The sequence below is a fragment of the Phaethon aethereus genome (genome assembly GCF_964289735.1).
Source record: "Phaethon aethereus genome assembly, chromosome: 5".
NCBI lineage: Eukaryota > Metazoa > Chordata > Aves > Phaethontiformes > Phaethontidae > Phaethon > Phaethon aethereus.
The window spans coordinates 71130490-71140938 of record NC_138579.1 but is presented as its reverse complement, the minus strand read 5'-3'; the positions used below and the strand labels follow the sequence as shown (position 1 = coordinate 71140938).

General features: G+C 46.2%; 1 protein-coding gene across 1 annotated transcript in view; it reads left to right on the top strand.

Moving 5' to 3' along the window:
• Positions 1-609: 609 nt before the first annotated feature.
• The window catches only part of PLCB2 (phospholipase C beta 2), a gene marked incomplete at both ends in the record, with an annotated part of 45684 nt that continues 35844 nt past the window's right edge, over positions 610-10449 (top strand). Inside the window, 3 exons of the mRNA XM_082000061.1 lie at positions 610-693; positions 4644-4721; positions 7127-7195. Of these exons, the coding sequence (XP_081856187.1) occupies positions 610-693; positions 4644-4721; positions 7127-7195 (231 nt within the window). The remainder of the gene's footprint in view (positions 694-4643; positions 4722-7126; positions 7196-10449) is intronic.

Here is a 10449-nt window from a genome sequence, read left to right as displayed (position 1 = left end):
GAAAGGAAAAAAGTTAGACTGGACAGTGCAGCAAGTGGCCCCAGAAATGGAGTCTGTACGGAGCAAAGAATAAGTTTATTTTACGTGATATTTGGCCCGTTGCATGAAGGGGGCAGTCTCCTTGTAGCCAAAGCCTGAGCTGTTCTGTAATCACATCTGCTGAAATAGTTTGAGTGTCAGCTGGCAATGCCTGCACTTTGTCAAAGAGAACATTTAAGGAAGTTCAGTTGCGGAAGCGCTACGAACTGTGCGCTTCACAAGTACAGCTCCAAGGAGTAGGTCCCTCCTGGAGAGACGGCGTGCATGCATGACTGCCCACGCGGGCATCTCAACCCATCGCAAGCTTTCCTCTAGGTGACCTTGGGCTGAGTTTCTCCTGTTTGCTTGGAGTGCTGTTGATTTACAATGCAGATTCATTGGTCCTTGCCTGTCTGCCCCTCCTAAATTTGGCTGGGATATAAGAGGCAGTTTGCTTTCTGATGCCAACAGTGGCAATGGCAGAGAGCCCTGCCATGTGAGAGGCAGAGATAGAGGAGAGGGGGCCAAGAAGGAGCAAACTGTGTGGCTGCTATTGCTTCTGGCAGCTGAGGAGCACATCTGCGGGACAGAATGTCAATGCTTACCCCTGTCCTGCAGCCCCCGGAGGTGAAGGAGTATCTATCCAAGGGTGAGCGCTTCATCAAATGGGATGATGTGAGTACCGGGGTTTTTGCTTTGCTGGGTTGTGTGCATGGTGGCAGGGCAGATACCATGTTTTGGTTGGGGTTTCTGGGGAGACTGGGAGCTTGTACTCAGTGGAGGGGATGGGACATCGTGTGTCGTACCTGGGAGCAGCGATGTCTGGATAGGGAGAGTGAACTGAAAAGAACAGGAGGGCTAAGGGCTAAAAACAGAGGGCATACATGTTTGGGGCTGGTGATGAGGCTTCTGCACCTTTTGTTATTGTGAAGGCTGGAAGTAAATGGAGTGTGCCACTGGGTTTGTGTTGCAGCTTCTCTGGTGTAGGACCCAAGGGTCCTGTCTGTGTTTGGGAACCCGCCCTCAGGAAGGCAGTCACTGCTGGGAGTCTCCTTGGAGTGAGGCATGTGCTGCTTTCAGACATGTCCGGAGGAGCGTGAGGAGTAGGATTTACTCCAGAGCTGAGCAGACTCTCTGTGCTTTGCAGATAGAAAGGAAATTGGGCTCCGAGTTGCTTCCTCTTATGGCCTTGTTGCTGGAGTGGATTAGAGGGTGAGCCATGTCCTCCCACACCTGCCCAGCTTGCAGGTCTGTGAGCTACCAGGTGTGCAGTGACCGAGCAGCGAGGGGCCTGTGCTTTAACTGTGCCGGAGCCTTGGAGGGTGCTGCAAAAAGCTGCTTCTCTCTTCAAAACACATGGTTTGCAGTTTCTGTTTGCCTTTCATTGTGAGGGGGAGAAAATGTGGAACAGCAGAAGAGAAGTTAATTTGAATGTAATAATCCCCCTCCTCACTTCAAGACAGCAAAAGAGTACTTCCCCTAATACCCACGTACCTGACCAAGGGGATAGCAGCTGCCCATCCATTTTGCCTGGAGTACAAATTGTCTGCTATTGAGCATGAATGTTGATAAAATGGGGGGCAGGCCAGGTTATGATTATTCATCAAGATCTGGGGGAAACATCTGATGTGGTATTGCAAACGAGACGCATTAGAAGAAGCCTCCAGCAGCAGTGCAGGAGGGATTTGTGCTTACTCTTGTGGGCGTAAAGCTGGAATGGAGTTTTTAGTCCCAAGGCAGCATGTGCGGGGGAGGTAGATCACTTGTGTGCAGCATGAGCAGGGGTGGTCCAGCGGCACTGAGAAATGAGAAAGCAATGTAATACACAGCTGACAGAAAGGATGGATGCTGAGGAATGCAGGTTGGAATATCACTGGGCAGTTATTGCACTAGCTGTACAGAAACAGGAGGATGACACCAGGCTACGGTGGAAAGCGCAGCCTTCCCTTTCTTTCCAGTGGGGCCACTGCCTGCGGAATGCTCTTGTGGCTTTGAATTTGAAGAGGGATTTGGTTTCTGAGAATAACAGTAGCCAAACTTGTCTAAAATTGCTGCTGACTTTCTACGCTCAGTCCTTGGGGACCACTTTTCCAAAAACTTGAAACTGTTAAGTACTTCACTGGGAATTCCTGGGATAGTTAGGCTCCCTCGACACCCAAGGTGAGTCAAGTTGGGCTTCTCCAAGACCCACCAAGTGTTTATTTGCTGCTGCAACCGTGGGAGTTAGGGACCTCAAGTCCTGTGTGGATTTTTCCTGAAGGTTTACAGACTTGTAAACATTTCCAAAAGGTTGCCTCTAACTATTAAGTGGTTTACAGACTTGAACTCCAACAATAATGAAAGCCCTCTCCGCAAGTGAGCTGTTCTGGTCACGTTGCTCCACCTCATTGTGCTTTCCCACTCCACAGTTAGAGCAGGCTGCGAAGGATGATGGCAAGAGCTCCAGGCTGCTGCAGGATTGCTAGTGGAGGGTCAGGATAAAAGCAGCTCTTCAGAGGTCTTGGGCCTGTGGGGTTTTTTGTCTCACTCTTTGAATTGACTTGGCCACGCTGTTGGTAACAGTTTTGAACTCCTTCTGCAATATCTGAGGCAAAGGAGTGAAGGTAGATCAGTTTGGGGCTGGACTGGAGCCTTCACTGTACCCAGCAGTTTCTCAAGTAAAGCAAAGTCACACTTCTGTTGATGCCTACATCTTGTCCAGCATTTGTAATGTATTCTCTAGAGGAAGGTGCAGTAGGATCTCTGACAGGTGGGACTGTTCTGACCTGTCCCATTGTGTGAGTTACAACATCTTGGGGTAAGGAGCAACTCTCTGCTGTGCTTTGTTTAGCATCCAGCAAGCTGGGGCTGCCAGCCAGACTAAGGAGGCTAAGTCATACTTCAGGGATGGTAATTTATTTCAAGAACTGGCTTGGGAACCTTTTCAGAACCTCAGGTAGGTCACAATGTAGTAGCTGACCTCTGAAGCCGAGCAGACGTACATGGATTGGCTCTCTGCTGAGTCTTAGCCCTCTAAGCGCAAGCAAAAATGTTTGCTATCCTTAAAAGATGATGTATTACAGGATTTTACCAGACAACGCGTGCTTTCTGCCCTCGAGTTGAACTCCACAGTGTGAGCAGCAGCCAGTTTGGCTGCCAGGTGGTCTTGAATTCACCATTTCCTTTGTTGCAAGGAGTCACCCCTTTGGAAAGTCTGCCTGCACCCCATGGCCATCCATGTGCCTGATCAGGAGGCCAGAGGTCAGTGGTCCTTAACGCAGCCTCAGCTAGCTTTCAAGAATGCTGCTTTGCAGGAGATAAAGTTAATCTAGAAACATGGCACAGTACTCAGTTCTTAGCACTACAGTGCCTGTTCTGCTCATCGTGGCTTGTGGCCATGTGTTCAAGGAGCTAACCAAGAGAACATGGGCATGATGCTGTGCAGATCAGCATTGTCCCTAGTACAGTGTGAGTAAAAGGAGAACATACGGTGCACTGTGGCATGGGCAGAGGACCCTGGAAACAGATACACTCTGGAGTGAAGAACGAGTTCAATAACAGACTGAAGAACCCAAGTCCAAGTGACAAATACAACTTCCAATATCCATTACTTGTTTCATCTTGGTAGCTGGGTATTTCAGCTTCCTGAATCAAATTTGAAGACTTCCTAGAAATGGCCAATAGGCCTTATGATCCTATCTTCTGCGACCGCAGAGGTGAAATGCAGCCAGGAGTCATCTAGGCTGAATGAGCAAATAGGCTGGGGCCCAAGCAGAGGCACCAAGTGTTCCTTGTCTGTCTCCAAAGAGCTCACACTAATTCAACTCTTAGCACAGGCTTGCATGTGAGATGGGAATGGATGTTGCCTGCTACGTGTCTGTGAAGTTGCCCTTAACTGAAAATGCAGAAGCAGCATAAGTAGTCAGAGGCAAAGTGAACAACCTCACAGCAGCCTGTCTCCTTTGCAGTATATGCTTTTGTTGTGATCTGGAGGGCCCCCTGTTACATGGGGTTCAGAATCAGCCCTGAATAATTTAATCTAATTCTGTGCCTGTACTGTGGGTGTTTAAATAGCTGCTTCTGTTTATGGTCTGCATAGAGCAAGTCTATGGAGTTTAAGAATCACCACCTAAAGCAGACTCTTCTGCTGTATCAGATGGATCCCTCCTTGAACTCTTCCTGACTAGGCCCCATTCTCTATAAAGAGAGCCCAGATAACTAGCATGAGCACCAAATGGTAGATGCCACAGGTGAATGCTATCTCTACTTGGCCTAGACTCCTTCTGGAGCTCGTAGCATGAAGTAGGTGCCTTGGAGGGAAGGCAGTTCAAATGAAACAACTAATTGCATCTTCAGGTACTTTCTTCTCTTAATTCATTGTATAGAAAGCTCCAAGAGAGTTGTTCTAGCTAAATGCATAGTGTTAGGTGAGACCCAGGTTTCAGCAGAGATCAGCTTCCATAGCATCATGCTGTTGCTCTGGAGATGTACTAAAATCATCTGGTTCATTTCCATAAATCACAGCGGATGATTGACCCGACTGGGTCTATATTTGAACTGGGAACCTTACGTCCCATGATGGATTCTCCAGGTCATGTAAGGTCCTAACCTTCTTTTGTTTTGTTTGTTTGGGTTTTTCTTGTCAGGAAACAGCAAGTGCTTCTCCTGTGATTCTTCGGGTGGATCCAAAGGGCTTTTACTTATACTGGACTTACCAGAATAAGGTAAGTGCTAAGACTTCACAGCTTGGTCTCCAAATAGCCAGTTGAAGTTTGTGGGAGATTAAAACACCATAGGTGCTTGAGTTCTGCACTCAGGGAGCAAACCACCACACTCATTCCACTTAGCAGGAAACCCCCAACAAAGGACTTGGGAGTCTCGTGCTTATTCAATGGCAGGTTTGTCTTCAGAGTTCCAGAAAAGAGGAGGAAATTAAGCTACGAACATGCCAGAGAGATGAGCACGGCCTTTTAGTGCTTGTCAACACTGGCATCTTATGCCTGCAAAGCTCTTTAGATGTGCTTTGAAGCACTTTGCAGAGAACAGTAGTATTGATATCCCTGTTAACCAGCATGCTAAAGGATTCTCCCAACCAGTACAATGGTGCAGTTGGAAAGAAAATGGCTAGACATATGCAATTAAATGTATGCAGCTTCAGCTAATGTGTACCTCATGTGCAGCCTGCGTAGTAATTAACTGACTTGGTGTTTTAGGAATTTTAATTTTTAAAAAAAGTGACCATAGTGATGTAAGGACTACATCAAATCTGGAGAGTGCGTTGTGCTCCTCTCAGGCCAGGGTGGTGTGTGCACACTGCCAGAAGTAAGCCACAGGATGCTGGCAGCTGGAGGAGAGAGCGGGACTACAAATTTAGGAAAGAAAATTCAGTTCTTTGCTGATGAGTAGCAATGAGGGGTGGAGAGATCTGGCTGACTGAAGGTGGAAAGCTGGCCTTACTTCTGCTTTCCAGAGCAGAGCTGTGGTTCAGCTCTACTTCCTCCTCGTGACCTACATGCTGAAGAGGCATGGTAGATAAAGAGACAGAGACAGTAGTCTTCCACAGCACCCTGGCCAAGAGACCTGATGTGTTCTGGTGAGCTCTGCCTTCTCAGAAGATTGTACCCCAGTGCCAGTGGGGGCAAGGCACTGCTGCACAGCCGTATCCTCCGAGAACAGTGTTGTGAGGCTGGGGACTGTCGCACCCCTCTAGAAGGTGTGCTCTCCTTTCAGCCATCTCTGTCATTCCCATTCCCCTCTCAAGGTCCGCTCCTGGTGGTAGAATTTTTGCTGTAAGGGTTCCAGCCAGACAGCAGGAAGAAGTAGTAGCACTGGAGGAGGTGCACAAAATGGGGCAAGGGGAGCTGTTGGCACCCATCAAAAGTGAGATACTTCACTGCCTTAGTGGTATGAGGGATTTAAGTACCTGGGAAAGGGGCTGGGGTAAGGAAGCATAGCTGACATGAGGAAACCCAGATGGGAGGTGTCTCGTATTCCTGGAAAATGCCATTGATTAGCACCTAAAATAAACTGTAAACAAATTTGTGAGCAACAGCCTGTTTTACATCCTTGGGGAAGCACTTGTCTGGCATCTTTCCTATTCTTTGAGGCAATCTGCAGACAGTGTGAGTTAGCAACAAGGGTGGTGGGCAAATGCTGGCTGTCAGAGGGAGCTGGGGCAGGGGCTGTGAAGGTCATGTGCAGGCTGGCATGAGCACTGTGACCAGGGACAGGAGATGGGCTGATACAGAGCATGGTGTGGTATGGTCAATAGTTTGTCGGTTGAATTCGTGTGGCTTCTTATTCTTTGGCTGACTTCTCTTAAGATCTGCTTGTCGTGAACAGCAAGGAAGAAAAATTGCACCACTTTTGCAGTAGGGATTCAGAAAGTAGTGGGATTAGGAGTAAAATTTCCATCTCTCTTGACAATAAAATGGGAATACAGCCAGAAGACATGGTATCCACATTGTTCCTTATTGTGATCTTGGAAAATAATATTATCTGCTGCAACAAGTATAACTTGTTCTCCAGATCCATGGTGAGCAGACAAATTAGTAACAGAGGAAGGAAATTCAGGTTGGATATTAAAAGAACAAACAAAATAAACATGACAACTAGCCAGTAGTGAGGACATGGAGTGGGCTGCCTAGGGAAGATTGTGGAATGTTCTCCCTGGGAATTGCGTCAGAACAGATTAGGTGAAGGTCTGCTGGGAGTAACCTGGGAGGAGGTGGTCCTACCTGCCTTCCAGCTCAGCTGCTCCATGTTGAGTGTGTGGAGGTAAAAGACAGGCTGAGAACATTAGTGGGCTGTGTTAACACATGGACTGTAACTGGGATAGAGTTTCCTCACGTAAACCTGGATGCATGTCATACACTCCCTCTCGTGGTAATCTGCAGCGAGCCTCTGGCCTCACCTTGAAGAGGACGGTGCTGCAGACCACCGCTGCCTCCACGCTAGCTAGCCTGCCAGCTTGGCATATCAGCAGCCGATGTTTCCCTGGTGGGAAGGCTGTTCCCCAGTGAAGGGCACTGGCTGAGACCTGCTTTGCAGCTTCTGGGGGCTCTGTAATGAATTTCTTTCCTTGCTCCTTTGTCTTTCCTTTATCTTCCTTGTCCTTATTCTGTTGTAGGAAATGGAAATTCTGGATATAACCAGCATCCGAGATACCCGAGTAGGGCGATTTGCCAAAATCCCCAAGGTGAGTGCATAGCTTCGTTTCTGCTGGTTGTTCATATGGGAAAGGCAGGGCTGCACCAGGGCTTTGGCATACGCTGAGGCAGTTAACCCTGGCTTTCCATTACAAGAAGGTGGAGAGGACCTTGTCTCCTTACATCACAACTATGTAAATATAGAAAAGACGTCTTTACTCTTGTCCCTGAACTTCCCAGTGGTCCTCTGTGCACCCAGAAGAAAGGCAAATGCAGACTATGGTGTATGAGCTCGTTAGAGGGAATATGCCGGAAAGCTAGGAAAACAATTACCCTTCCAAGTGCCTCTCAAAAGAGCCGTTTTCTGTTGTGCACAGCAGCTGTGTTCTCCCCACCGCCATGCATCTGGCTAGCTTTAATCTTGGCCTGGCCTTTATGTTCACTGAGCTACGCTGAGGAGTCCTGCAGGAGACTTGTGATGCTTCTGTATTGAGTCACCAGAGCTGCTCTCTTGTGCAAAGATGCACAGGCTGGGTCAAGGCAGCTACAGACTTGTAGTTACAGTGAGATTCCAATGTGGGGGGGGGTGGGGGGGGTTCCCCTTTAAAGGAAAGAAAATGTACTTTCAGAAACACGAGCATTTCTTTCTTTTCTCCCCCCCCAATAATTTTAAATTGTCTGCTTGCAGGGTGGCAGACTAAGGGAAGCACATGATTTTGGCTTTGTTCTTGGTTTCAGTTATAATTTAAGCTTCCTGCAGCAAAGCTGTCCTTGTTAGGACTTTTTTTCTGGGTCTAGGTTTTTTTGTTTGTTTGTTTTTAACTTTTCCATGTATGGAAAAGGCAAGCAGAAAATTGAAGTAAGGCTAGAATGTGAAAAGGAAGCAAAGCAGTAAAGATAATGGCTCCATGTGGTAACATAGGTGATTCCCAGTCTAACGCAAAAGGGGAAGATTTTGCAATATATACTGAGAGACTTGAGCAGCCTCTTTGTGTAAGTAGTACACTGTTTTCTTAATACTGCTCTGAAAATGTCTATTCAGAGCTCCCAGAGACTGGTGTTTCTCCAAAGACCATAATGAGGAGTGTGCGCACAGAGAGCTCAAGAACAGTACCTATCTTACACAATTCTTAAAAATCATAAATCCTTCTGAGAAACTGTGTTACTTCTTGGAAATTCATTAGAATGAAACATATCTGAGTTTTCAACAAGCCTTAAACTTTGACTGCAACTTGTTTTGTGGGAATAATGTTTGGAAAAAAGCTCTGAGAAGTTTTTGTTTCATTTGAGAGAATAAAATATTTGGAGCTGGTAGAGCTAGGTACTACATTCCAGGCAGAATGCACTAAGGAAAAGGCCAGCTTAAGGGAGAGGCATGAGATACTGTTTGCTAGGGTGTTAAACTTTCAGGAACAACCTGTTTACATAATTAATTCAACTTTGATAGAGATCATAAATTGATGGTGTAAGTACTGAGGCCATAGGTGGATGTCCCTCTGGTGGCAGCAGCCAGGCGGGAGAAAAATGTCCTAGATTTTAGCAATTGGTTAAGGAGGACTAATTGGAGATTACTAGGAGGAGAATGCTGGCACAAGTGCAGTGTCAGAATTGCCTTTAGACAGAGGGAATTTCTACTCAAACACCATCTTTCTGTAATGAGCCCCTACTCACAAACAAGGAATTGCCCTGGAAACAAAACCAGCCCCAGTTTTTTAAGAGTAATTCACAGTACAGTTTTGGGATGACCATATTCCATATCCAGAGAAAAACTAAAATGGCCTTTTAAAAAGGACTTTTAATAAAAGGACAAAGTAGTTTGTAAAAAGAATGAGGAAATTCATGAGCAGTACCAGGGTAGCAAAAGAGGAGGGGGAAGCAGTGGCTGTGTTCCATAGTTAGCTCAAAATCTTTTCAATAAAACCAGAAAGAGGCCTGTGTGATTCCCATCATAAGCAAGGGCTCTTAAAGAACAGAATAAGAGAGGACATCTTTGCATGGAAAAATTACTGCCGGAGAATAAGGACTCTTGAGAGGAGTGACAGAACCAGCAGACTCCCAGAAAGATCAGTGCTTGGGCCTGAGACACTCTGTTCATACATGATCTGCAAAAGGTGTATAGAGACAAGGCAAAGTTTGCCAGTGGTACCAGGTTATTTGGGGTAATAAAATGAGGGCTGATCTGTAGAAAGACCTTGAATTGCTGATTGACTGGATGGTCTAATAAGCGATAAAATTTAGTACAGATAAAAATCAGGCAATGCACCCAAGAGAAAAAGAAACCCTAATCCTAACCTTCTGGAATGGTTCTGAGTTGACTATTGCTACTCAGAAACAAGATCTTGAGGGTACGGTAAATCTGTAAAAATATCAACTCTGTGTTCAGTAGTATTTGCTAAAAAAAGTTGTATGTTAGGCATTACAAGGAAAGCATTAGGAAATCATGCCACCGTGTATATCCTGAATGCACCCATGTTTCTGTGCGTTTCTGGTGTCCTCATCTCAAATGAGACAAAGAACTGGAAAAGGTAGAGAAGAGCAGCAAGATTAATAAAAGAATGAAACAGCTGCTGTAGAAATAGCATCTGAGTAGGCAGGGACTGTGGTCTGGGAAAAAAACATGATGGGATGTGGAGGAGTATTGTGGAGTGCTATAAAATCGGGAGTTGAATGGAGAAGGTGAGCATGAAGCAGTCACTCAGTGTTTCTTCCAGTGTTAGCGCTTACACATCAAGTGGAATTTTCCGAAGGCAGGTTCAGCACAAGCAGAGGGAGGTGCTGCTGTTTTACACCTCGTGTCGCTGCTCTGTGAGATGTCTTCCTGCACAAGCCATGAAAATGTACGCATGTTTAAAAAGTCAGGACAAGAAGGAAATGCCCTTTGAGGGTTATTCAATGCAAGATAATGCCTCTGGTTTAGGAAGCTGCTGAATCATAAATTGCTGGAAGCTGCAGAAATATGTCAGGGAAGTATCATTGCGTTTGCCCTGTTCTTATACTTTTTCCCAGGCATCTGGATGGATCTCTGGTCTGACCTGGTGTAGCTGTTGTATTCTAGCCATTGTAATAGGCCAGAGGCAGTATTTTACAGTCCTGGGAGCTGCCTACAGCTCATTTTTTGCAAACGAAGAAACAAAGGTCAAGCACCAAGCGATTTATTAAGTATTCTCAATAGGTAAAGTGATGAACTTGAATGACAACCTCTGCTGTGAAAGTCCCAAGTGCTTTTTGAATTTTGCATTTCACAGAGACCCATTTAAAATAAGTACCCTTTTTATTTCAGGCGATTTTCTGGCATTTCTATGAC